This window comes from Gorilla gorilla, chromosome 16 (genome assembly GCF_029281585.2).
Source record: "Gorilla gorilla gorilla isolate KB3781 chromosome 16, NHGRI_mGorGor1-v2.1_pri, whole genome shotgun sequence".
Taxonomy (NCBI): domain Eukaryota; kingdom Metazoa; phylum Chordata; class Mammalia; order Primates; family Hominidae; genus Gorilla; species Gorilla gorilla.
In genome coordinates, this window is record NC_073240.2 from 75,341,156 (window position 1) to 75,368,988 (window position 27,833).

The 27,833-nt window shown below is 48.7% G+C and overlaps 2 protein-coding genes across 16 annotated transcripts in view; one reads left to right on the forward strand and one right to left on the reverse strand.

Moving 5' to 3' along the window:
• Window positions 1-10,531: 10,531 nt before the first annotated feature.
• On the reverse strand, window positions 10,532-26,312 carry UBL7 (ubiquitin like 7). 6 transcript variants are annotated; one of them, XM_019010876.4, is made up of 12 exons: window positions 25,689-25,750; window positions 25,249-25,359; window positions 23,261-23,473; window positions 21,120-21,239; window positions 16,851-16,933; window positions 15,994-16,078; window positions 15,360-15,417; window positions 14,496-14,629; window positions 14,186-14,235; window positions 13,742-13,909; window positions 13,034-13,156; window positions 10,532-10,782 (listed from the first exon to the last, which is right to left on the reverse strand). In XM_019010876.4, the coding sequence occupies exons 2-12, from the start codon at window positions 25,337-25,339 to the stop codon at window positions 10,645-10,647; spliced, it is 1,263 nt and encodes a 420-aa protein (XP_018866421.1). In that variant the 5' UTR covers window positions 25,340-25,359; window positions 25,689-25,750; the 3' UTR covers window positions 10,532-10,644. The 6 variants fall into 6 exon arrangements, with proteins under 6 accessions (XP_018866421.1, XP_055219740.1, XP_055219742.2 ...); XM_055363765.2 differs by having other exon boundaries at window positions 25,470-25,725; XM_055363767.2 differs by lacking the exon at window positions 25,249-25,359 and having other exon boundaries at window positions 13,034-13,114; window positions 25,739-26,312.
• ARID3B (AT-rich interaction domain 3B) overlaps window positions 26,120-27,833 on the forward strand; it is a 138,341-nt gene continuing 136,627 nt past the window's right edge. For 4 of the 10 annotated variants that reach the window (XM_055363754.2, XM_055363762.2, XM_055363757.2 and 1 more), the window contains exon 1: window positions 26,565-26,709. The gene's annotated coding sequence lies outside the window, so the exon portion shown is untranslated. Of the gene's footprint in view, window positions 26,710-27,833 lie in introns of all 10 variants that reach the window. The other 6 variants (XM_055363756.2, XM_055363758.2, XM_055363755.2 and 3 more) reach the window with 6 other exon arrangements.

The window sequence follows — 27,833 nt, forward strand, 5'->3', positions numbered from 1 at the left end:
GGCCAGCCTCTAAGATGGACATTCGGTTTCATCTGCTAGACAGGTATTGCCCTCAGTGTCTGTCCTCTCTATGCAAAGCTAGGGCAAACTAAGAAATCACCTGTCTCTGCCTTTTGGGACTAAGAATTCAAATAGATTCAAAATCAATGATAACATTGCCCATGTGCATGGCAACTCACAACACATAACCCACATTCACCTACCTCATCTCTGCCAGTCCTCCACTCTCTTCCTCTCACTGAGGGAGGGAGCATAACTCCACTGCAGAGAAGAAAACTGAGGTACAGGGAGGGACAAGGACGGACCTGCCCGAGGTCAACCAGTAAATGGTAGAACAAAGATGGGTTTTCTGACTGCAATAACAATTGCTAACACTGTGGTTCCTATGTGCTGTGCCATCTCATAGCCTCTCCCAACTCATTCAATCTTCACACTCCTATGAGATAGGAGCTATTAGTCACCTCCCTTTACAAATGAAGAAATCAAGGCACAGACAAGGGATGTGAAGTGCCAGGATCGCACAACTAGAGGCAGGACAGATTGAAACTCAGGTGGTTTCTCAAGGACCCACACCCTTGACTTCTCTCTGTGTGATGTACCCTGGCACTGCTGCCTCCTGTCTGTGGCTGAAGTCTGGGCCCAAACTATCCCCAGAAGGACCTAGACAGGGCCCAGGTCACCAGGTGCTGGGTAGGAGGGCAGACCAGGGAATGGGCTCAATCTCCCAATCAACAGAGTAGCAGATGGAAACTGGGGTAGATGCCAGATAATTTTTTTTCCGGACTGCGGGGTAGGGGGGAAGGAAGTAGTACTTAAGACCATCCTCCCCACAAGCCAGCCAACCTGGGGACAAAGGGCCAGGCGAGATGGCAGCCCACTCTCTCGGTTGGCTGCAGGCAGCCAGGGGAGGAGAGAACTAAGCCCATGACTTGAGGCAATAACTTTATAAAGGGAAAGGCAGCTAGACTGTGGGGCAGGCACTATGACCAGAGTTTAGGCATGGACTTTCCTGCCTCAGGCAGCATAGGAAAATCAAGTCAGAATGGTATAGGTGGTGTCAGAGGCCTGCCTGCCTCATTGGAGGCCAAGGCTGGCTCTTGAGCCTGGACCAAGAACAGGGTCACAATTCCCACTCACAGCCAGTGATGGGAAGTGGACCAGCAGAGGAAGCAACACATGTGGATGCTGACACGTCTGATGGGGAGGCACATTCTTGTCCCTCCCTTCTCCATGATTCCACATTCAGGGGAGGGAGGAAGAAATGATGCAGGGCTTCTATCGATAAGAAAAATACCTTGAGAAGGATCACTTCCTGAGCCCCATGGACAGCTGAGCCACAGCCCAATCCAAGAAGGCTCCTTTTGGAATGAAAGAAATGGATACATACAGACCTGAGATTCATGGTCTTGAAGTAGTAGCAGAAGCCCCGGGCAATCCCCCCAACATTCCAACTAAAGCCTCTCACCTTTCAGGGTCCAACTTAACTCATCCTTCCATTCTCCAGAGTTATCTGACCTCCTCCTCAGCCCTGATTCCATGGCTACACATGGCCTTCACAGGAGTGACCCACCTCAAACAAGAGGCCTGTGGGAGATAGAAGGATTCCGTGAGAAGATAACATATGCAGACGTGAGGTCACCCACATACAGTTCACTTCCTTTCACAGATACGATGATCCAAGAATCCCAATTCTTAGGATTAGAAGTAGCTCTCAGAGGGCATTCAATCCCCAACAGCCCCCTCCACGCTAGATCCCACCCCCTCTTTGAGGCCTCAGAGCTTGGTGGCCACTCAGACCTCCTAGCTACTAACAGCAGCAACAATTCCTATTGCCTACCACCATTACTACCTATTGCAGGGGGCAGAGACTTGGAACTGATGAGAACGAGGGGAGTGGGTGGGCTGGGGTCTGCAGAACCCTGTGCTGTCTATAAGGCAATTTCCACTCAGCTCCAGCCCATGGAACCATGAAGAAGTAAACTCAGTAGTGAAAGGTAGTATGATTTTCAAGAGAAGCTGAAAATTGAGGGCTGGGCGCGGTGGCTCATGCCTGTAATCCCAGCACTTTGGGAGGCCAAGGCAGGTGGATCACCTGAGGTCAGCAGTTCAAGATCAGCCTGCACAATATGGTGAAACCCCATCTCTACTAAAAAATACAAAAATTAGCCGGGCATGGTAGCGAGCGCCTGTAATTCCAGCTACTTGGGAGGCAGAGGCAGGAAAATCACTTAAACCCAGGAGGCGGAGGTTGCAGTGAGCCAAGATCGCACCACTGCACTCCAGCATGGGACACAAGAGTGAAACTCTGTCTCAAAAAAAAAAAAAAAAAAAGAAAAGAAAAAGAGGCCAGGCGTGGTGGCTCACGCCTGTAATCCCAGAACTTTGGGAGACCGAGGTGGGTGGCTCACAAGGTCAATGATTTCTGTCCTAATCATTCTACATGCATTTTTATCTGACAAGGTCAGGAGTTCGAGACCAGCCTGGCCAAGATGGTGAAACCCCATCTCTACTAAAAATGTAAAAATTAGCCGGGCATGGTGGCACGCAACTGTAATCCCAGCTACTTGGGAGGCTGAGGCAGGAGAATCCCTTGAACCTGGGAGGTGGAGGTTGCAGTGAGCTGAGATCGCGCCATTGCACTCCAGCCTGGGTGACAGGGCGAGACTCCATCAAAAAAAAGAAAAGAAAAGAAAAGAAAATTGACTCTTTGTTGAAACTCTCTCTTTTAAAATATTGGCAAATAATTCAAAAGTTAAGGAGGATGGATATGGGCAAATAAAAACAGTTCTGGGGCCCATATCTGGGACCCCCAACATACCATGTGCCCACTGTGACTATCTCACAGGCACAGGCACGACAGTCACTATACCTGGCCCAACTCTTGGCAGACCATGTCAGGCAAGGAGTGCCAAGAAGACACTTCTCAGGCTGCCCAGGCCATGCCTCACCCTCCCCTCAGTGCTCTGCCTGCCTCCAAACCTCAGCCAGGACATTCCCCTCAAGTGCCTGCCTCTTCCTCCTAGACCAGTTCAGAGATCACCACCTTCCATACATCAGTTCAGCCCACTGTGAATGGAGAACTTCTCAGAACTGCCACCACCTTCTTAGCCCTGAGGGTCGTGCTCCCAGCAGCATCCCATGCCTACATCTCTGCTTTCTATCCTAATCATTCTACGCGCATTTTTATCTGATCAACCCTACCTAAATTGCTAAGATCTAAGTAGGGCCAGCCAAGTTAAGTAAGACAAAGGAAAAGTCCAAAGAGGAATATTCAGTCAGCAGAGAAGAGACAGATTTTTTTTCCTTCTAGCAGGGCACTCAGCTCACCTGAAAACACTACAGGTCCTGTGCCTTCCACAGACAAATCAGCAACATCCTTAGCCCCAAGCCCCAAACTTGGCCAACGTGGCACTGGGCTTGTGGTGGGAGTGCCACCTGGTGGCCACTCTGGAACAGAGCCGAGTCTTAGCAAAGACCAAGTGCATCTCTGCTCTCTGTTCTAGTCATACATTCTACATGCACTTTTATGTGATAGACACTCCCCAGACTTTCTGGAGACAAACTTCTCCCTCCCATTCCTATGCCCCTAATCCATCTCTGAGCCTCTATTCTCACTGTCCAAGGCCTGAGGCAGGGCAGAATCTCATGGATGTCACATAGAATCCATCTACACTAACAAAATCTCCTGACTAGACATGGCTGGGAGGCCAAAGATGAAGTCTCAGCCTGGATACTGACTCAAGCAAGGCCCTGACCCAGTCCAGGCCTCTGTTTCTTTGTGTACAAAATGAGAAAGAAGAGCTAAAACTCCATCTCTTCTCCTGGTCTATCTTCTCTCTGTATCAGAGAGAGACAAAGCTTTCTCATTCCATCTTCTGCATTTCCTTCTATAGGATGAATTAAATATGCTTTTAAATGATGTCGGCCAGGCGTGGTGGCTCACGCCTATAATCCCAGCACTTTGGGAGGCCGAGGCAGGTGGATCACCTGAGGTCAGAAATTCAAGACCAGCCTGGCCAACATGGTGAAACCCCGTCCCTACTAAAAATATAAAAATTAGCTGAGGATGCTGGTGTGTGCCTGTAATCCCAGTTACTCAGGAGGCTGAGGCAGGAGAATCACCTGACCTAGGAGGTGGAGGTTACAGTGAGCCGAGAGCGCACCATTGTACTCCAGCCTGGGCAACAAGAGCAAAACTCCATCTCTAAACTAAACTAAACTAAAATAAAACAAAAATAAAGTGATGTCTATAGGAGAGAAGATGTCCCAGGACCCTCCCAGCTCTGATGTGATCCTTGGGCCTGCTGAGGCCACTTCAGTGAGGAGATACACATGCAAAAGGGTGGTTACCCACAAACAGTTCACTTTCTTTCATGAATATAATGATCCAAGAATCTCAATTCCTGGAATTAGGAGTAGCTGTCAAAGGGGATTCAGTCCTACCTGAGAGCCACTCACAAGACTCCTTATGGTGGCCATGCAGGTTCTGCTTACATACCTCCAGTGATGATGAGCTCCCTCACAAGCCAGCGTTGCCCATCTTGTTTAGCTCTGACACAGAGCTTTCTTCCCCAGTGGAAGACTCCCAAACAGTGGTCCTAAATCTGCCCTCTGAGGCAACAAGGACATGTCTAATCTCTCTTCCTGGAATACGGCCCTTCAGTGATTTCACAGAGGTCACATCCTTCTAAATCGGCTCTTTATTCAGGGTAAATAACTCCAGTTTCAAATAGATCCCTCATGGGGCTTTCCTTGAGAGGCTCTCTAATCCTGGCTGATTTCTAAGACACAATCAGTCCGTCATTTAGCAAACTTTTACTGACCCCTCCTAGGTGCTAAACAGTCCAGATTGTGTCTCTCTCTTTCAAAGATCAGGCCTCAGATCAGAACACAACACCTAGTGTGGAGGCTGAGCAGTAAAGGGCTGAAAGACTAGCTTCCTTCCTCCTTATTCTAGCACCTCTAAAGGCACTCTTAATGGGTTGAGACAACACGTTGTTAAATCCTCTTGATCTCAGCCCAGGGTTATCCCTGGGCCAATTCTCAACCATCAGTAGTGGCTCTCTGGGATGCTCATTTGAGAAAGATTATTGAATCTGGGCCCAGGAGAAGAAATGTGACTCGATTCTGCATAAGAGCAATTAATTTTCTGGTCCCCCTTGGCCAGGCGCGGTGGCTCATGCCTGTAATCCCAGCACTTTGGGAGGCCGAGGTGGGCGGATCACGAGGTCAGGAGATTGAGACCATCCTGGCTAACACGGTGAAACCCCATCTCTACTAAAAATACAAAAAATTAGCTGGGCGTGGTGGCGGGCACCTGTAGTCCCAGCTACTCAGGAGGCTGAGGCAGGAGAATGGTGTGAACCCGGGAGGCAGAGGTTGCCGTGAGCCGAGATTGCACCACTGCACTCCAGCCTGGGCGACAGAGTGAAACTCTGTCTCAAAAAAAAAAAAAAAAAAAAATTTCTGGTCCCCACTGCAGGACCTTAGACTTTCTTTGCTTCTGTCCTTGTTAGGGTTACTTCATTGTCTGGGCCCTGATGCCATCTAGAACATTCACCGGCCCAGCTCTGAGTGCCTGGCATCTCTGATACACATACTCAATATCCACTTATAGAAATTGAGGGAAAACGTCAAACAAGGCACAACTGACGCTCCAAGAAGTTAGGTCATACGTGGAAAAGCAATCTAAACCTCAATCTGACTTAGAAGCCTAAGTCCCCTCCAAGAGCTGAGCTGCCACTCCCAAGGTAAGTGGTTAGGAGACCCTTCGGCCAGCCAGGCACAAGGCCCCAGGTGGGTGCACTGATGGAATCATGCTGACACAATCCCACCCAAGCCCTAGAAAGGCCACTTCCCCAGCATACAGGAAGCACTCCTCTGTACATGGGGCTAATAATATCTAGTTTTCAGAGTCGCTATGAGGATTAACTAAGATGGCACATGTGAGTGCCTAGCTCAATGCCTGGCACAGAGAGGATGCTTGATAAATAAGCACTACTGTGCTGTGTAGTGTGCTATTAATATTAGCTAGTTTTGCCAAGATAGAGTAGGCCAGTGCCTGGGTTGCCACAAAAGCATTTCTAGCATAGAAGTTGAATTCTATTCCCAGCGATCTCAGAGCCTACGAGAACGAGACAGGCCCAGGCCCAGAGGAACTAGGGGCACAGCTGAACTGACCTGAGCCCAGCCCAGGGCCAGAGGGGACCCCACCTGCTGGAGAGGCTGGGTAAGCAGAAAGAGGGAGGCCTGAATAAACTCCCCAACATCCTCAACAAACACCCAGTGCCAAAGTCTGTGGCAACAGCAACAAGAAGCCACCTCAGGGTAGGGCTCTGTGAGCTTGGTCTGGGGCCCAGGCCAGATGGGGCTGAGGCGAGGAGCAGATCTGGGGCCCATGTGCCCAGCAAGCTGTGCCAGCCCAGCCCATACCAGCCCAGCCAAATTTGAGTTATATCAGGAGAACGGATCTGTTAGAAAACTCACCCATCTCTACATATTTGCATATTCTATTTTGGGGTCTTTTCCTTTTTTTCCCTCAGCTTCCTAGAAAAGTTCTTGTGATCACTTCCAACTTCACCTCTGCTGAACTGCAAAAACTCACACTCAATCCCATCTCTCCTCTAACTACTATCCTCTCCCTCACAAGCAAGGTCCCCTGCCCTCTCTGCATCCACTGCCCCTCACCTATTCAGTCCTCAACCCCTGCTATCTGGCTCCGGTTCCATTGGAATGTCTCCCCAAGGTCACCAGGGCACAAGTCAACAAGTCCAAGGTCAGCCCTTCTGTTACTAGGTTTGTCTGTGGCATCTGACCCCACTGAGCATGCCCTCTTTGTCCAGGTCCTTTCACTCCCTCAGCTTTGCTGACTCCTGCTCTCACCTTCCCAGAAGCAGCGGATCCTGCGCCCGTTCCATGCCTCACATCTGTCAGTCACCATTTTCTATAAAGCTGAACTCCTTAGTGGGTATCCCTTTTCCTCTACCTTTCTCTGAAAAGCTTAATTGCCTTCCCACATGACACAGGCCCAGTGTTCAACTTAGAACTTCCTGATCACTACCTCGGCCCAAAGACATCCAACTGTCTTTAATTATACACATCCCCACCTGGCTGTCCCATGGCACCTCATTCCAAATTGTCACCCCAGTCCCTTATTCTTACTGCTGCACCACCATCCGCCTGCTCACATCCTGCCTGCCTCCCCACTTTCAGCCCCCAGAGCTAGTCTGTCCTTCACACCTAGCAGCTCCCCTCCACCCAGCTCCCCTGCAGCAGCTCCAGTTGAGGCCCCCTCCGTGTCCCATCTGGAGGATCCAGCCAGCCTCCTAGCTGGTCGCCTACCCCATCTCACTTCCCACAAATCCAGCCTCCACACAGCTGTCAGATTATCTCACACACAGATCTGGTCCCCCACTGCCCTGCCTGCAGCTGCCTCAGGGGTGCTCTTTGCCTCAAGATAAAGCCCTAGCTCCTCAGCCGGATCTAAGCTCTCATCATCTCCCATTCCTCCACACTTCAGAGGCCAAGGACAGTGGGAGGAAGGGCGCCAGCTCTGGAGTAAGACAGACTTGAGTTTCTGGGACCACTTGTCCACTTCCTGCCCATGAGACTGTGGGCAGATGATTTCAACCCTTGGAACCTTGGTGTCCCCATCTGTTCAGTGGAGACAACAGTATACTCGCCTTTCCCAAAGATCTGGTATCAATTCTAACTCCTAAAGCCTCTCTACCTCCTCCTCTCCTTCCCCACTGCCACGCCGCCAGGTCAGCCTACCAGCAGCTCTAAGTGGATCACTGCCACAGCCTCCTCCCCGGCTTCCTCATGCCTGCCCTCCCTCAGTCTTCTACTCCCACTATACTCACCACACAGCAGCCAGAATGACCTTTCTAAAACACACATTGGACTCTCTCCCCCGATTGCCATTCTGTGACTCCCATTGTCCAGGGTAAGTCTAAATTCCTTACATAGCTTCAAATGATCTAGCCTCTGCCCACCCACTTGCCTTGCAAGCCACCCTGACAGACAGGGCTACAAAAGCCAGGTTTGCTCCCCACTCCCAGCCCCCTCAGTACATATACCTTCGTGCCCAATTCTCCCTTACCCTTCAGGTCTCAGCGTAGTGCCACTTTCTCCATGAAGCTTTCCCTCACCCTCACACCCCCACCCCTAGCCCACGTTAGCCCCACCTCCTGTGAGCGCCACAGCCCCTAGACTTGCCTCGCCCAGTTCTCATTAGACTTTAATGCAATCATCTGTTTGTCCATCTTACCAACAACACAGCATTGTCAGAGCAAAGATACCATCATGTTTATCTGGCAGAGAGTGGAGGCTCAGTCAATGTTTGCTGAAAGGATGAAAGGAGGCCCAGCGCGGTGGCTCATGCCTGTAATCTCAACACTTTAGGGGGCCAAGACAGGTGGATCATTTGAGGTCAGGAGTTTGAAACCAGCCTGGCCAACACGGCGAAACCTCATCTCTACTAAAAATACATAAATTAGCTGGCTATGGTGGCACACGCCTATAGTCGCAGCTACTTGGGAAGCTGAGGCAGGAGCCCAGGAGGTGGAGGTTGCAGTGAGCTGAAATCGTGCCACTGCACTCCAGCCTGGGCGACAGAGCAAGACTCTGTCTCAAAAAAAATAAATTTTTTTAAAAAAATAATAAAAATAAGAAGAAAGGATGAAAGGGACAATGGTGAGGAAAGAGTCCTTGGCTCATGGAAAGCCCCAGGCTCAGTGGGGGCACTTATCAGACTCAACATAGACTACTCAAATCATGGCCACAGGAAGCAAAGCCAACTTGCCAAGCCCCTGGAGGAAAGAGCCAACAAAGAAGGGAAAGGGAAACCGTGGGGACGGCTCTGTTCTGGGAACTGGTATTGGGGGTTGGTCCAAGGGATAGGGCAGGGTGACCCAAATGTTCTGCAGCATAATGGGATAGGGGAGTTAAGGAACCCCAGCACCTTTGAAGGCAGTCCTCAGAGGCAGGGTGAGAGCTGCCACAGAATGGAAACGAGCTCTGGGCAGGCTGTATCATGGGCACAGGAAGGGCTGTGTCAGCCCCATTTGACCAAGACAGACCCATGAGGATGGGACTGGCCTCTGTTTCCACCACAAACAAGCAAGAGACACTGTGTACAAAGACAGAGCTTCCTGGTCTTTGCTCTCAACCACAAGTAGGCAGCTGGGCTCCAGGCAGACCACTGAGGCACACAGAGGCCTGGCACTAAGAAGCCCAGTTCTGAGTCTTTTCTGTCAATGCACATACAGAGACTTCTCAAATTTTCTGGAAGAGGCAAAGAATAACATCCTGTTCGGGCCATATCTGGACGTTAAGAGTATCACTGATACACTGGAGGTCACCCAGAGAAACGAACAGGATGTGCTGGGAACCAAAACCGGGACAGGTCAAAGGGGCAAGTCAACGACCCACCATGGCATTCCATAAGTAACTAAAGCCCTGCTAAGGTAGAAGAGGAAGCAGGCTTGTTCCGAGTGGTTCCTTAGGGCAGAGAGGGGACCAACGGGTAATGCCCTGGCAAATAGTTAAAGGACAGAATAGGCTGTAAGTGGTAAATCTTTTGTTCCTGGAGGAGACAAGCAGAAACCAAATGACCATGACTGGGAATGGTGGAGATGAAACGCCTGCCAAGGCAGAGGGCAGGAGCAGATCTCTGAGCCCCTTTCCACCCATGTTATTCCCAAAGGAACCAAAACACCATCTGAGGGGAAGAAGTTTTCTCCCAACGAAGTATTCAAAGCATTTAAAACCCACTTTCTCAACTTGGACATGTCTGCGATGCCGCAGGGAACGTCACAGGGAACGCCACAGGGAACGCCATGCCAAGGGGAACATGAGTGAGCACAGGCAGATGGAGCAACAGCTTGGGGGTTGGTGCCCTCTCTTCAATATTAAAGCTGAGCCCTGTTCATGTTGGTGTTGTTGTTTAGTATTGCTATTTAACTGCTCTTGTATTTATGCCTTCAGGACAAAGAGGGCCCTACCTCCTGGCGAAGCTCTGAGGCCTGGATTCTGGAATCATTATAGAACAAGCATCAAAAAATGCTTGGTGAGAATAGACTGGTGGGGTGGACAAAGAAATCTTTGGAAGCCATTGAGAGAGAGAGAAATGTGGAAGGCAAGCTGCCTCCATGTGCTTCCCCTGAAAGTCCACCCAGCCACTCCATAGACTGGACATCTCGGAAGCATAAGCCTCTTCTGGGCACAGCTGTAATCCAGCAGCCACCCTGAAGATTGGGTGGCAGCTCTGCCTAGACTTCGGCACATCCTGAGGCTCCCAAACTCCAAAGCCCCAGAGAGTCTGGGGGCTACGGCTGGAAACTTCTCCCAGAAGTTAACATGGGTATCTCACAGCATCCCATGATGTAGGGTCTAACATCCTCCATCCAGGGCCCAGAACTAGGGGCCAGCCCTGCTTCGATGCCACAGCATCAAGACCAGCACACCTTGTTTGCCCCACTGCCTCCACCAACTCAGATCAGCCAGAAAGGTCAAGAACTGGACAAAGCAGGAGAGTTGACCATCAGGTATATTGGGGAAGGGAGAGATGGAGGCACCTTCATGAGTGCCTCCCAAGGGCAGTAGCCTCTGCAACTTGCTGGGGGTTCAGGGGAAGCAGGGAGTTCATGGGGCTCCTCCAGCAAAGATGAGCTCCAGGGCTGCTTGGATGTCCCCACCGGTGGCCTGCAGGGCCCGCAGGCTCAGCTCATCATCCTGGATGCCCATGTCACGTAGCTGCTGCAGCTGGGGCTGCCACTGGCTCTGTGGAAAGATAGGAATGGGCAGAAGCTGTTAGCTGGGATCTAGTGAAGACTCACTTAGGTTTGTGCTTTCCGGGGAAGGAAAGGAAGATGGGGGAGTCCTCAGCAAAGCTGCTGATGCTGAGTTCCACAGAACACGGTCCTTCTAGGAAGACTAAAAGATAGGCTTGAGGGTTAAGAGAACAAATCCAAAGTTTTACAATAAAAAAAGGAAATTCTTGGCATAAGGATCAGAAGAGAATGTACAAATTATTCACTGTCTGAATTCCAAGAGGCTAAATTACTTTCTTTCTCTTGCTATGTGTACACACACAACAGCAAGATTTTGCTCTTTATGCGATGAGTGTTACAGATTTTTTTCCCAGTTTGTTAGCCTTTGGACTTTGCTTCGGTTTTTTGTTTGGTTTGGTTTGCCACGCAGAAATTTTCACCTTTTTTTAAATGTCTTAAATTTTTGTGGTATATAGTAGGTATATCTATTTGTGGACTGTAAGAGATGTTTTGAATTTTTCGCTTTTACAAACCCAAAATGCATAACTTTTATTTAATGGCTCCTGGATACTGAGTTTCGGCCAAGAAAGCCCTTCCCTACTATAAGGATTTGAAGAAATTCACCCATATTTTCTTCTAGTACTTTCATAGCTTCATTAATATCTCTATTTCATGACAGCAGGGATGAGCACAATTTAGGGAAAACAACGTGTTCATATGTGGGAAGAAGGCAATGCAAAGGGGAGGAAAAGCAAAGTCAAAAAGGCAGGCAGGGATGAGAACGTGGAGGACTTAAAAAAAATGCACACAGATCAATTTGAATTCATTTTACAGGCCAGGTGGAACCAGTGAAAGCTTCTGAGCTAGAGAATAAAGTAAACAGGCATCTAGCAATAGGGGAGATGCAAGAATGGAGAAGACAAGTTGTTCACGAATCCTGCTTCTGTTCCCTCACTGTCCACAAGGACCACATGGAACAGTGAAAACCACACAGGCTTGAACCCTATCGTTATGACTTCATGGCCTTATGACCCCAGACAAGTTCCAGGGATGATGCTCTACCCATAGGCTTACTATGTGGAATAGAGGAAAACAGACGTGAACCAAACCGCTCATGCATGGAGCTGTGAACAACAATGCTGGCCCCTCAGGTATTCCACTTAGCTGCTAGGGTGACCTTTCCCCTCCTTAAAGCCTCCCATGGGCCGGGTGTGGTGGCTCACACCTGTAATCCCAGAACTCTGGGAGGCTAAGGTGGGTGAATCGCTTGAGCCCAAGAGTTCAAGACCAGGCTGGGCAACATAGGGAGACCCCCTCCATCTCTACAAAAAATACAAAAAATTAGCCAGGCATGGTGGTGCATACCTGTAGTCCCAGCTACCCGGGAGGCTGAGGTGGGAGGATCACCTGAGCCCAGGAAGTTGAGGCTACAGTAAGTTGTGATCACACCACTGTACTCCAGCCTGGGTGACAGAGTGACACCCTGTCTCAATCAATCAATCAATCAATCAATGCCTCCCAGGGATCCCTGGTGACTGCTACATCAAGTCATCAAGTCTAATCTCCGCAGGTTGGCATTCGAGCCCCTCTCGTAGGCTCCTGCTCTTTCTCTGGCCCCATCTGCGGATCTTCTACACTGGACACTGCATCCTAGCCTTGTAGTTTTGAGTATGTCACATATACCTCCACACATGTGCACAAACAGGTAGCTGTCTTCACCTGGAAATCAGCCCCTTCCTACCTCAAACCCCCTTCCCTGGCTAGCCAACTTCTAACTAATTCTTCTCACAATCAGCTTAAATACCCCTCTCTCAGAAAAGTTTTGTCTGACCTAGGCCCTTACTTCAAGCAGCTGGGTTTCTTGCCTTGTTGCTCCCCAGCTCAGTACCTGCCTGGTGCCCCTCCATGGCAGGGATGAGAACCAGCTTGCCACTAGCCCAGCATCTGGACTCAGGCCTAGTATACACATGCTCAGTCAATGATGACTGAATGAATGAATGAAATGGCCATGATTATCTAAGCCAGGTGGTCTAGGGAGTCAGGCCATGGTCACTAGGGGCAGGAGAAGCCTAGTGACCACTGTGTATGGTCTGAGAGTGTGCCCTTGCTAGAAACACTCTGCACCTGTCCCACTGTCATGCTCCAGCTGTTCCTAGAATGAAGCATGCCAGGTGTGAAGGACCCCCAGAGAGCAAAACAAAGGCTGGGCATCCAAAATAACAAGGAAGCCACATGGAAACCAAGACATGGGGAAGACTGACCTGAAGGCTGGGCTGCCCAGAGGCCTGAAGGGCATGCTGTAGGGCTTGGCTGAAGAGATCATTGGTGATGGGCGTCCCTGACTGGACACCAGAGGACATTGGTGAGGTCCCTGAGGAATGACCCTAGAGACAAATCAGTGGTCAGTGCCACCCTCAGAGCCATCTCAATCTTATAGCAGATGCTCGCTGTTGTCATATCACCTCACAGCACTCCTGAGGTACCCAACTTCTGCCTCCCAACAAAGACCTGCCATAAGACAACCAAACAAAGGTACCTAGAAGCTCTCTATGTGGGCAGGAAAGGTTCCATTCTCTTCTGCACTGAGCCCCTTGTCCCAGCCTAGGACCCCAGCACTGCAGCACTGGGAGAGATGGCCTTGAAAGCTGAAGTGACTTGTCACCCAGAAATGCTTAAGCTGGTGATGTCTGCTCCCTGTCAGGGATGAGGAAGGGCATATTGTGTGCGGGAAGAGTCTTCTGAACTAATAGCGGGGACTACTCAGGACCATGTTAAAATCTAGACTTCTGAGTCCTCAAGGCAAGTGAAGGGGAGGTCACTCAAGCTGCAGTAAGAAATCCCCACCAGGACTCCAGGGTTCAGCTTAAACTAGATCTAGCACCAGGGTCAGCAAAGGCAAATCTACTCTACTGCTGGGGAGCTTGTTCCTTGGGGGCCCAGCCTTGATCTTCCCGGCCCCGTCTTCATACCTGGGTGCCAGGAGTCGGTGTGTGAGAGCTGCTCTCCGGAGTGCTGGCCAGGGCCAAGGCGGTGGCCAGCTCACTCTGGGTGATGGGCCGGGGCCCAGCAGCTCCACTGTACCCCAGGGAGGCTGGGCGGGAGCTGGGAGTACTGCTAGAGGGTGTGGACCTGGTGTTCTGGAGAAAGAAGACACTCAGAATCAGGGAAGCAGTACTGTGAAACTCCCAGATGAACTCCACCCACCTCCAGCAATAGTTCTTGGGGAAACTCTTAAGTTCCCAGGTTCAGAAAGGAATCCAAAAGCAGAAATAGTATGACATGGTCTTGGCCCCCCAATGGCGTATGTCCATCTCCCAGCCTTGGGAGTGCCAGGTCCCAGGATGCAGCTCATTCCCAGCACCATCTCCCCCACATGTCAGCATGTCAGGCAGGCAGGCAGGCAGGCCACTTACTGGGTGAAAGTCGTCCTCATCATCTGAGAGCCCTTCAAAGAGGAAGCCACCTGGAGGAGGACGAACAGATTTCAGGAGGAAGAACAGAAAGGCACAGGCGCAGCTCCAGAATCTCAGCTCAAGTTACTCTCCAAATTCATATTTTCATCTCTCCCCTCGGAAAATTACAGGACAGATGCACTTCCTGACTCAAACCGAGAGTTCCCAAGGAACGCCCTCTGCCAACGCTATACATAGCTGCTGAGTAAAGCAAATTCCTGGGCCACTGCCGGCTCCTGAGGGGCCCACATTACGCTTTTCAGGCGCTCACCTGGCATATCCCGGTATGAGCTGGAGGGCATGCTCCGGGAAGAGGAGTCAGTCCCAGGCATTGGGGCACTGCCTGCTACGGAGTGCAGAACCAGGACAATGGCATTGACGAGGGCTGGGTGAGCAGGCACCAACCTAGGACAAAAGCAGGAAGAAACCCAAGAGTGACTCCAAAAGAGCACCCTCAGCCATGACAGGAGTTCTGGGTGCCCCTCACAACAATGCAGCCACCTGTGCCTGCTCTCAAATTCCTCGGTCTTTAGCATCTTCCACCAGGAAGCTTTATCCTCCTGCTGATCTGCCCCCAGCAACGGGGGCAAGGCCTTCAATTCCTGGGGTCCACTGCAGATTCTTCACCCTCTCCGCAGGCAAGGCATGATGGGAAAAGTGCAGCCTGGGAGGCTCAGGGTTCTGGCCTGAGCACATGAGGAGTGTCTGGCCTAGGCACCACTACTACATCAGGCAACCCTGGACAGGTCCCTTCTCTTCCCAGGGTGGGGCTGTTTTCTTCACTTGCAAAATGAGGACATGTCCCTTTTAGCTTTGACACTTTACGGATCTGTACACCTGCTTCTCCTTTCGCCAGCTTAAAATCCTTGAAAAGCTCCCTAATTTCTACCACACGAAACCTAAACTGAGCCTGGCAGGCAAGACCCTTTCCCTCAGAATCCTGCTTCCTCCCAACACTCTTGACAAAAGCCCTGCTCTTGGGCTTTGCTCTTTCTCACCCCCTGACGTATCTAGAGGGTAGACTTGGTGACAGACTATGGATGGGCTCCCAGAGCAGACTGCAGGGTGACAATTAGGCTTCTGGCCTGAGCACGAGGAGAGAGAAGGTACCCTCTAATAGGACAGGTACACTTACGTATCAAGCATATTGGGATCAGCGAAGACAGAGAAGAGGTCCTTGTCCTGGAGAACCCCTGAAAAAGAGCAGAGCTCACCTCAAAGAAAGGAAATCAGCCAGATCCAGGAGGGAGAAGAGGCTTTGTGTCTCAGAGCAACCAGCTCAACAGGGACACAGGACAACAAGCCAATCTTCATGAGAAGTAGAAGAAGCAAAGCGCCAAGCAATACAATTCAGGTACTCCTCATCTTGCTCTAGTGAGGATGGTCCCCTGCTCTCCACCTCCCCTGCACTTTAGTCACATCACAGACTGGGTACCAAGACACCTGTCTCTTTCTCCCGTATCTCTGGGTTCTTCCCTTACTCAGGGTGTACAGGACGCCTTCCCTGATTGCTGTGATGTGGGCTAACTGCTATCCTCATTTGGCATCCTCATACCCTTATTTACGATGTTAGTTAGGCCATTATCTCTCTGTGGGACTGAGAGCTCTTAAAGGGCTGGGTATATCAAACACACCTTGATTACTCTCCCTCTTCCCACAAGACCAGTCATTCTTCAAAAGATAGTCCAAGTCTCTTTAGAGGAATTGTCTTCTCCTGTTTTCTCCTTTTCCGACAACTCCTATTTCCTCAAATTCAGTCCTGCACTTACCAAGAGCAATAGGGTCACTGCTGAGGCCTGGGGTGGCCACAATGATCTGATCCAGAGACTCCTTATTGCTGAGCATCTTAAAGACCTGCAGGAGAAATGGGGGGGGGGGCTGAGCACTCCAACCAGCTCAGTGCACTCATCAAATGCCCACACTCTGCCAAAGGACTTCCTCCCTCTAAGTGCTTGCATGTACATCACCACAATGGAACAATAGCCCTGGAAACAGATGAACCTCTTTTTGCTCTAAGATCTTAGCTTACTGGAGGGGAAACAAACAATTTAAAAAAAAAAAGGCAAGACCACAGTAAACCTTCAAATCTCTGTGCTCCTTTTCCCCACCTACAGTTTAATGCTTCCAAAATAAAAGCTCTCATTACAAGTCCGGTAACAAAGGTTTCTCTAGGTTCCAAAAGTCCTTTTCAATCTCTGTACAATTACTATTTCATATTTGTATATATCGCTAAGTTCACAGCTGTACTAATTTTGCCTCTCAACTCTCCTACAGAAAGACATCAGCCCACTTCCCCAGTGAGGACATCTAGGTCAAGGGGCAGTAAGCAGGCAGTTCAGCCAAAGTCAAAGAATGAGGCCCAGCAGAAACAGTATGAGGATCTTTTGGCTGTCACCATACAGGCAGGTTGTATCATTATCATTAGAGGGAATCAACAACGCCTGACTGAGACAGGCTCTTTGGGGAAAGACAGGGCTCTACTGAGGCCCACAGACATGGCAAAAACTCCCCAAGGAACTCTTCGTTGCCATGGCAACGGGCTTCCAGCTCCCACTCCACACCACTCGCCAGCCAGCGTTCACACCCTCTCCTACAGTCCTGGCTGGGGGCCGCAGCACACACTCACCGCCTCCCTGTAAGAGGAGCTGCTGTGCAGGGCAGTGTGCAACACCCGGAACTCTCTCATGGCAGCCACTTTGTCCACAGGTTCTGGGGGACAAGACACTCAGAGTTACCCTATAGCGCAGGTCCTGTCTCTGCCACAGACATGGCAACATCATTTCAGCATGTGCCAAGGAGCAGCCTGGTCTGTGCATTCCCTTCCCTCATCACCCCTTAAGAATGTGAGTGCCCGCTCAGAAAAACCCATTTGTGCCACAGATGTGAAAACTGCTAGTAAGCATCTTTACATTCACTTGTAAGCATCTTCCACAGATAAAACAAACAAACAAATTCAAGTTGCAGCAGAGGAGACTCTTACCACATGAAAAATAGTGCTCTGATCAACATACCACTGCAGGAATTCTAGACTAATAACATTTGTTTTTTGGTGTTTTTGCCTTTGTTTTTCAGACAGAGTCTCACCTCGTGCCCAGCCAGAATGCAGTGGCAGAACCTCGGCTCACTGCAACCTCCACCTCCCTGGTTGAAGCAACTCTCGTGCCTCAGCCTCCCGAGTAGCTGGGATTACAGGTGTGCAACACCACTCCTGGATAATTTTTGTATTTTTAGTTGAGATGGGGTTTCACCATATTGGTCAGGCTGGTCTCAAACTCCTGACCTCAAGTGATCCACACACCTCGGCCTCCCAAAGTGCTAGGATTACAGGTGTAAGCCACCATGCCCGGCCCTGGGTCACACTTTTTAAAGTATGGTTATCCTCACGAAGGACCACTACTTGTGACTGTACTGACTGTGTACTGCCCAACTCCAGGGCACCACTCCCAAAGCAAGGTGAATAGCATCCCTGGGGTTCAGGGTGGCAGCCACATCCTTATCGACAGTCCTGATCATGAGGCTGTCTTTTGAAAAACAGTCATCTTAAGTAAATTACCTAATTTATTTATTCAACAAACATGTACTAAGCATTTACTCCATGCCTGGCTTTAGGCAAGGAACTAGAATATGAAAAATAAGAACCCCTGCCATCAAGGAACTCTTAGGGCAGGAGGAGAAATGAGACTACATCAAATACACAATTACAAAATGCCACATTGAAGACCTCAACAGAGACGTGGATCCCAGCTAGGGTACCAGGAACACAAAGGCAGACAGCCACCACTGAGAGGGAGGGTGAAGACAGACAGCTGCCTCCCAGAGGAGACCATCTGAAATGGGTATCAAAGAGAGAGCTGATATTTACTGGAGGGGGTGAAGGTATTCCAAGCCTAAATGAGAACATGTGCAAAGGCATGGGAGAATAAAAGAATGTGGTGCTTTGAACAAACAGCAAGTCATTCTTTGTGGCTGGAGCTTGGGGTACACATTCCAGCTCAAACAGCAGGCTAAGGTGACGTCCTGAAGGGATTTGTAACCCGCCATGGAGAACTACCAAAGAGATCCAGGTGGGAAGACAGACAACAATGGGTTCTCCTCCTATAGGCCCTAATCTGTGGGAGAACACAAAATGTGATTCCTTTGTGAAGAAAAGCACTCAAGGAGCAAATATCTAAAACACTGTCACAAAACAGTTTCTTCACAGATCTAAAAGTTTATTGTAACCTTCCAATAAAAAGGTCATTTGTTTCAAAAATAATCCTCCAGGTAGAAGGTGGGAGGAAAAGGACTCTTAATATCTTAAGCCATTATTCAGCTAAGAGCCATGGCTGTCACTGTTAAGATCTCTGAGCTAAATTCATCCTTTAGAAGTGGAACGCAGCCAGCCCAGTGGAAATAGTTTTCCTCTTGAGCCAGGAAAACCCCTGGTCCATATTCCAGCTCTTGCATTCACTTTCTAAGTAGCTGACCTTGAATAAATGCCCTAACCCTTTTCTTCCTCCATAAGATGCTAATGCTGTTACCTACCCTGCAGGGCCACTGTAATGATTAAATGAGGTATAAAAGGGAAAAAACCTGGCTCACAGAAGCCACAAATGTTATTTTCCTTCTGTTAATGCCCTCCAGCCAAAGAGCTGAGGGGCATATCTGTATTTAAACAAGTTGGGTTTACTGCTCAGTACAGAGAGAAGAATGCACACCACAGGAAACCGTGGGCTGTCTCAGTAAGAGGATATTAGAAAGGACTTTTTTTTTTTTTTTTTTTTGAGACAGAGTTTTGCTCTTGTTGCCCAGGCTGGAATACAATGGCGTGATCTCGGCTCATTGCAACCTCTGCCTCTTGGGTTCAACCGATTCTCCTGCGTCAGCCTCTCAAGTAGCTGGGATTACAGGCATGCACCACCATGCCTAGCTAATTTTGTATTTTTAGTATAGACGGGGTTTCTCCATGTTGGTCAGGCTTGTCTCGAACTCCCGATCTCAGGTGATCCGCCCACCTCGGCCTCCCAAAGTTCTGGGACTACAGGCGTAAGCTGCTGCACCCGGCCAGAAAGGACTTCTTACAGGATTTTGGTTTTGTCTGGCTGATTTGGGGAAAAATTTAAAGAAGTGAGGTTTTACTCTGGATAGGATGCTTTCGGGCAGTGGGAGTGATTTTATAATTGAGTATCTTAATAACTCTTACCTAGAAGGAAGGAAAACTAGAGCAAGGTGGAAGCTGTAATTGGCAAAGAAGCAGCTGTTACTCTCATCAGCCAAGATAGAAAGATACTTGGTCACCTTTGTGGTTTGGATAATGCTCATGTTTTTGTTTCTGTTCAGCAATAATAGGGAACTTGTTTTTGTCTTAATCCATAGTGGTCTCAGAGTGGCCTTGACTGCTATTGGGGATCTGTACAATTGTTCATGTTCCCCAAAAGGACTCCAGGGCCTGGCTGTGAGTGCCAGGCCAGCCTCTGGATGTCAGGAACTCTGTTCCTCTTTCTCACTTCCCATCAGGGTATGAAAGACATTTTTGTCTTTTACAGTTAGAACTGAAAGGGGGGTAAATTTCAAACTGATAACTAGTCACAGCAATCATGAACATTATAAAAAGATGTCAACCTGCCAGTGTAACAAAGCTAATCTCTTTTACACAGCTTAGCTTTATTCTTAGGGAGGCTTTTAAAACACACATGCAAAATTTAAATCATGAATTCCAAGCACCTTCTATTTATAAACCAAAAAGGCATCTGAGGCTTTGTATATTTTCTCCAAGAGCTATTTAAATACTCTTTGAATATCTTCAGGAAAATACCAGTATAGCAAGAGCAGTTAGCTGACTGAACAAATCACCACCTGAGGAAGTTTGTAGGAAGATTTGTTAACAAGGGAACAAACTGCAGCATTAGGAAAGTGCCAAAAGTTTCCAGCTTTTTTCTAATGAGAACAACAATAATAACAAAAGGATACAAAGTTTACTTTGTATCACTGAAAAATAAACTGTTAACTTAAAGGAGTTTAAGTAGACACAAACTCCCTATCCCATTAGGAAACAGTGGATGACAAATTTAGAAAGTGGAGAAACAAGCCAGGAATGGTGCCTGTACTTTGGGAGGCTGAGGTGGGGTGGATGGCTTGAGGTCAGGAGTTCGAGACCAGGCTGACCAACATGGAGACACCCCGTCTCTACTAAAAATACAAAAATTGAAGGCCGGGTACAGTGGCTCACGCCTGTAATCCCAGCACTTTGGGAGGCTGAGGCGGGCAGATCACAAGGTCAGGAGATCGAGACCATCCTGGCTAACACGGTGAAACCCCGTCTCTACTAAAAAACACCAAAAAAATTAGCCAGGCTTGGTGGTGGGCGCCTGTAGTCCCAGCTACCTGGGAGGCTAAGGCAGGAGAATGGTGTGAACCTGGGAGGCAGAGCTTGCAGTGAGCCAAGATCACACCACTGCACTCCAGCCTGTGAGACAGAGTGAGACTCCATCTCAGAAAAAAAAAAAAAAAAAATTAGCTCGGCATGGTGGCTCATGCCTGTAATCCCAGCTACTTAGGAGGCTGAGGCATGAGAATCACTTGAACCTGGGAGGCGGAGGTTGCAGTGATCCGAGATCAAGATTGTGCCACTGCACTCCAGCCTGGGCAACAGAGTGAGACTGTCTCAAAAAAACCAAAAAATAGAAAACAAAATGGAGAAACAAATCTTCCATTAGTGATGCTGGCAGTAAGAAGGTCAAAATTGGACTCTGTTTATCAGCATGGTCTAATCCAATAAGTAATAAAGATATCATTTATCATCAGCTCAGTAAATCATCCCTTTGTTCCATCCAGGCTTGTGCCTCAAGAACACACAGACCCTTCCCTTGCGGATATTACAGAAACTCTGCCTGCCTAAGGGCTGCCCCTCACTCACCCGGTTTCTGATCAGGTTCGGGCCAGGACTTTCGCAGAACATGGACGGTGGACCCAGGTTGAATGCCATAGAAGTCAAGTGTCTGGTCATCTTTTAGCTTCCGACCACAGTAGATCAGATCTAAAAAAAGAACTGTCCACTTATATTTTGCTCCTCAAAACAAATTTAGATGGTTTTTGTCCCCTGAGAACCTTATTTTGATTAGATAGCTGGAGAATGATACATGTTTTAAAAGATACTCTTATTCAATAACTTAATAAATACTTTTTTTTTTTTTTTTTTGGAAAACGGTCTTACTCTGTTGCCCAGGCTTGAGTGCAATGGCACCATCACAGTTCACTGCAGCCTCAACCTCCTGGGCTCAAGCAAGTCTCCCACCTCAGCCTGCTGAGTAGCTGGGACTACAGGCACATGCCACCACACCCAGCTAATTTTTGTAGTTTTTTGTAGAGACGGGGTTTTGCCATGTTGCCTAGACTAGTCTCTTAACTCCTGGGCTCAAGGGATCCTCCTGCCTTAGCCTCACAAAGTGCTGGGATGACAGGCGTGAACCACCACGCCTAGCCAATTAAATACATTTCAACAACTATTTGCAAATATAAACTCATAAAATGGACTTACATCGAATCTGGCCAGATGTGGTGGCTCACACCTATAAACCCAGCACTTTTGGAGCCTGGCCAACATGGCGAAACCTGGGCCATGGCGAAAATTAGGGCCGGGCACGGTGGCTCACACCTGTAATCCCAACACTTTGGGAGGCCGAGGTGGGTGGATCACCTGAGGTCAGGAGTTCAAGGCCAGCCTGGCCAAGATGGTGAAACCTCGTCTCTACCAAAAATACAAAAATTAGCCAGGCATGGTGGCAGACACCTGTAATCCCTGCTACTCAGGAGGCTGAAGCAGGAGAACCGCTTGAACCCAGGAGGCGGAGGTTGCAGTGAGCCAAGATCACACCACTGCACTCCAGCCTGGGCAACAGAGCAAGAATCTGTCTCAAAAAAAAGAAATATATATATACACACATACACACACAAAAATTAGCCAGGTGCGGTTGTGCGGGCCTGTAATCCCAGATATTCAGGAGGCTGAGGCAGGAAAATTGCCTGAACCTGGGAGACAGAGGTTACAATGAGCTGAGATCTCGCCACTGCACTCCAGCCTGGGCAACAGAGCAAGACTCCGTCTCAAAAAAAAAAAAAAAAAAAAAAGGATTCACATAGAATCTAACCACAGAAAAGCTCCGGAGTTTAACATTGTGGAGGCTGCCCAATTTAAATCAATGGAAAAACAACAAAATAGGATGAACCCAATCCAGGTATGACTGAAAACATCTTTCTTGCCAGTTGGATCCTTTAGCTATTATAAATTACCTTTCCAGTGTAATTTAATTATATTTAAATTCCTCCCTCCTCCACCTGGACTGCCCACGCCCCTTTCATTTTCTTTTTTACTGCCTTTCCTTTACTCAATCAACCAAGCAAAAATCCTTCTAATCATCCCTGAAGACCTACCTCAAATATACTGAGGAGCCTCCCCTGACCAACTTCTCCTTCCCTAACTCATCCCAAACTTCTGTTCTTTCAGAAAAAGAATTCACAATGTTGGCCAGGAGCGGTGGCTCATGCCTGTAATCCCAGCATTTTGGGAGGCTGAGGCGGGCAGAATCACAAGGTTAGGAGTTCAAGACCAGCCTGGCCAACATGGTGAAATCCCATGTCTCTACTAAAAATACAAAAATTAGCTGGGCATGGTGGTGTGTGCCTGTAATCCCAGCTACTCGGGAGGCTGAGGTAGAATTGCTTGAACTGGGACCCGGGAGACAGAGGTTGCAGTGAGCCGAGATCGCACCATTGCACTCCAGCCTGGGCTACAGAGCAAAACAAAAACAAAAACAAAAAACAAGACAATGTCATAAAGAACCTGGTGATAAGGTAGTTCAGTATAATACATGGCTGAAATGGCAACCAATAGTTTCATTATATGATTTGTGTTTCTATTTACCCAACACTCACTTCCCTGGAGTGTTAACATTATGAGGCAACAAATCCCAAGCCCTTACTTTACTCTTGTAATTCCAGAAGTATCCTCCCCCAAAAGAGATCACAGCAGCAGCCCAACCCCAGTCCAGAGAGACTCACCAATCAGCTCAGGGTCTGGAACAGACTCCTGGAGTTTGCCAGCAATAAGCTGCTTCAGAAATGAAATACTATAGCCCCCTAGCGAGTATTCTCCCAGTTCTGTCTCTGGCAACCGAAGAATAGACTTTGGAGCAAGTGGCTGGTCAGCCAGCTTCACCGCCAGGTGCCAGTCTGAGAGAGACATCCTCTCTCTTTCGCGCTCTCTCTTTCTCCCTGTAAAAGAACAAAACCTCAGTGGTTAAAAGCCAGACCACCACTCTACTCCACCCCCACCCACCAAAGGGTTGAATGAAAGACAATGCAATGTGACACTGTTGAAGAAGCACAGGGCGTACCATCAGGAGGCCAGAACTAGAATCTGGGGTTCTCTCTCTACTCATACTGTGATGGACAGCTCTCTAGGCCTCAGTTTCTTCATCCCTAACGTGGACATAAAAACGCCATCCAATCTAATAGGAATGTTGTGAGAGAGATCATCTAACCCTCTCCCTTCTGTATGCCCCTTTTTCCAATTTTCTTCAACTGTTGCTTGAACCAGTAGAACAGCTTTATAACAAGTTCTCTGCCTCTTGCCTCTCCCTATCAAATATCTATGCTGCCACCTAACAACACCCATCATTCTTTTTTTTTTTTTTTTTTTTTTTTTTGAGATGGACTCTCGCTCTGTTGCCCAGGCTGGAGTGCAGCGGCGCGATCTCGGCTCACTGCAAGCTCCACCTCCCAGGTTCACGCCATTCTCCTGCCTTCCTGCCTCAGCCTCCCAGGTAGCAGGGACTACATGCGCCCGCCACGACGCCAGGCTAATTTTTTTTTTTTTTTTTGTACTTTTAGTAGAGACGGGGTTTCACTGTGTTAGCCAGGATGGTCTCGATCTCCTGACCTCGTGATCCACCCGCCTCGGCCTCCCAAAGTGCTGGGATTACAGGCATGAGCGACTGCGCCTGGCCACAACCCATCATTCTAAAACACAGATCTGACCAAGTCACTTCTCTGCTTAGAACTCTTCCAATGTCGGGCTGGGCGCGGTGGCTCATGCCTGTAACCCTAGCACTTTGAGAGGCCTAGGCGGGCGGATTGCCTAAGCTCAAGAGTTCAAGACCAGCCTGGCCAACATGGTGAAACCCGTCTCTACTAAAAATACAAAAATTAGCTGGGCGTGGTAGTGCGCACCTGTAGTCCCACCTACTCGGAAGGCTGAGGTTGCAGTGAGCCAAGATCACGTCACTGCACTCCAGCCTGGGTGACAGAGAGAGACTCTGTCGCAAAAAAAAAAAAAAAAAAGCCAGACACGGTGGCTCACACCTGTAATCCTGTCACTTTGGGAGGCCTCGGCGGACGGATCACTTAAGATCAGGTGTTCGAAACCAGCCTGGCCAACATGGTGAAACTACATCTCTACTATAATAGAAAAAATTAGCAGGGCGTGGTGGCAGGCGCTTGTAATCCCAGCTACTTGAGAGGCTGAGGCAGGAGAATTGCTTGAACCCGGGAGGTGGAGGTTGCAGTGAGCCGAGATAGCGCCACTGCACTCCAGCTTGGGCGACAGAGATTCCGTCCCTCCCTGTCCCACCCCGGCCCCCCAAAAAAACATCTCTTCCAATACCTCTAAACCGTCTATATAAATTAAGTCTAAACTTCATCGCCTGGCTTACAAAACTCCCTGCCAGCCTCCTTCCCCAACAGAGCCCTATCCTTGCAAAGGGCCTCCACAACATGTAAGTACACACTCATAACAAAGCTCTCCCCTATTTTACACATCTGCTCATCTAACTCTGCATGTAATTTCTCTTCCCTTTTTGGCCTTTTAGCAAACTCCTACCGAAACCAACACAGATTCAATAACCTCAGTCCCCTCTCTTTCCTCTGTTGTTCCCACATCCCCTCAGAACAAAAGGGCTACAAATATCTGCTTGCCTCCTCCTCCACCCCAATTCTTGAATGCCCTTGAAAACAAAATACTAAAGTTTTCGTCATCCTTGTCCCCATACCTGGCATACATGGAACCCCAGAAAATAAATCAGAAACTCTGACGGCGGAAGAATCTTGCAAAGCAAGATAAGTTCTTGTTATAGTCATCATTATTGCTTCCAAAGAGACCTCTGATAGGGAAGAGGAAAGAAAAGGCTGTGAAGCTGCCTAGCAGACCTTCAAGCATCCTCAAGGTATCTTCCACCTCAAGTTTATGCCAGAAGGAGGTCGTTTTATATACCATGTCTCACTTAATCCTCACAACGGTTCCCTAAGGCAGGCATTAGCCACATTTTACGGATGAGGGAAGCAAGACTCAGTAAAATCACTGGCCCAAGGTCACAGATCGCTAGTAATGGGGCAGGAACACTATCCGGTGGCGACCTCACCGCTCCAGTGGGACCAGCTACTTGGCTGACACACATCGAGCCCGCGCTGCCCAGGGGCCCAGCGCCCTCACCCGTCCCGCGGAAGGAACCCGGCCGCACTGCCGCCGGTGTAAACACTCACTCTGGCCCTCTCGCCGGAAACCGGAAATTCCGCGCTGCATTCTGGGAGTTGCAGTTCCCGCTGTGGCCCCCGCCCCCTTATAAACAGCCAGTCTACAAGGGGGGCTAGTTGCAAAGCTTCCGGTTCTGGGGGAAGGCGTGGCTTCCGCGCTCTTTGAAATGTCCGGCGCCGGAATGTCTGGATGCTTTGGTTGGAGAGGGTCCCATTTCCAGTCATTCTTCAGCCTGGTGATTCCCGCGCTCCCCTGAGGAGCATATGAAGTACGTCGGTTCTGCCGGGTTGGAACGCGCTGCTGGACACTCGGCCGTAAGGCGGATCCCGGATCCCCTCCCACTCCGACCCTTCCCTCCAGAAGGGCCGGTTCCCAAACGGCCCCTTTAGACACATCCAAGCGGTTTCCGACGGCCCTCACGATGAAAACTGCTGTCCGTTGGTGAACGCAGCCTCTTCTGTGCTCCTCGCCGCTGACTTCCTGAGGCGGACCTACCTGTGGAGGCATACCAGGAACCAGACGATGACCCCCTCCAAAAGTTGGGTCTTTGAGGAGAGCTACTAACTTGGGTTCCTGGTACATCCTCTACATGCAGTGGTGAAGCTTATCTTCACCGCTCTGAATGACTTCACCATTCTATGAATGACTATTCATAGAATCAGTTTGGGAAGGGGAATTTTCGCTGAACTCTCATAGAGGAACTGTGTTTTAGATAACAGAAAGTTCTGCACGGTTAAAATGGAACAGAAATTTTTTTGCACAGAAATTAGGATTACCGAAAATACTGAAGAAAGACTACCTCTGATTGGACTCTTCTCAAGGAATTAATAATTCAAGAACTAAGGAAAGAAAAAAGTGATTATATGAAAATACTGAAGTTGATCGTAGCAACTGAAGGCTGATCCTGTGTGGGTAAATCTAAACGCTGAATTCCCACATTCCAATGTGCGACCTGGGATTAAGGCAGCAATTGAGCAGGGTAATGTTACTGAGGAGAGCGAACAGATCGCAGGATCTCAGAAGGCCTAACATTAAAGGGAGATCACCCCTCTGTTCTCATAAGTTATATGGGGAGTTTTGAAATGGCTTTCACTGTCTTCAGGGAGTTTATCTTCAGGATAACTCCCATGTATGTTGTGGGCACATTAGGAACCCATGGCTGTTCCCGAAGTCTCCCTTTCCCATCCTACCCGTTTTTAGATATACCCCCTCTTTCAGTAATCCTTCCTAACCAGACTTCTTTAGACTCCTTCCTCTCCTGCCTACTAAGTTACTTGCACCTGAGCTCCATAATTTATCAAAATTATATATTGTGAATACTTTCCCAGTTCATGATTTTTTTTTTTTACTCTTAATGGTATTAGATAATTTAATTTCATTGTAAAACTTTTTTTTTTTTTTTGAGACGGAGTCTTGCTCTGTCGCCCAGATTGGAGTGCAGTAGTGGCCGATCTCGGCTCACTGCACCCTCCGCCTCCCGGGTTCAAGAGATTCTCATGCCTCAGCCTCTTGAGGAGCTGGGACTACAGGTGCCTGCCACCACGCCCGGCTAATTTTTGTATTTTTAGTAGAGACGGGGTTTCACCACGTTGACCAGGCTGCTCGAACTCCTGACCTCGGGTGATCCCAAAGTGCTGGGATTACAGGCGGGAGCCACCACGCCCGGCCTGAAATTTTGTTGTGGTGGTTAGTGCCTTTTGTGTCCTATGTAAGAAATCTTTGCCTGCCCTCGTTATGAAGATACTATCCTAGGTTTTCTTCTGTGTTATTTTATCTTTCATATTTAGGTCTATGATTAATTTCACATTAATCTTTGTATATGATAGGAGTTAGACATCAAGATTCATCTCTTCCATATGGGTGTACAATTGATCCAGCACTATTTAAAAATTTTGTTCCCACTGAATTTCAGTGGCAGCTTTGTCATAAATCCGGTGACTATGTATGTCTGAGTCAATTTTTGACTCTATTCTGTGCCATGGGTGTATTTTTCTGTCATTGTGCCAATGTCACACGTCTTGATTTCTATAACTTTAGAGTAGGTCTTGATATCTGCTAGCCTTTTGGCTTTAAGAGGGGCATGGCTATTCTATCACCAATAGA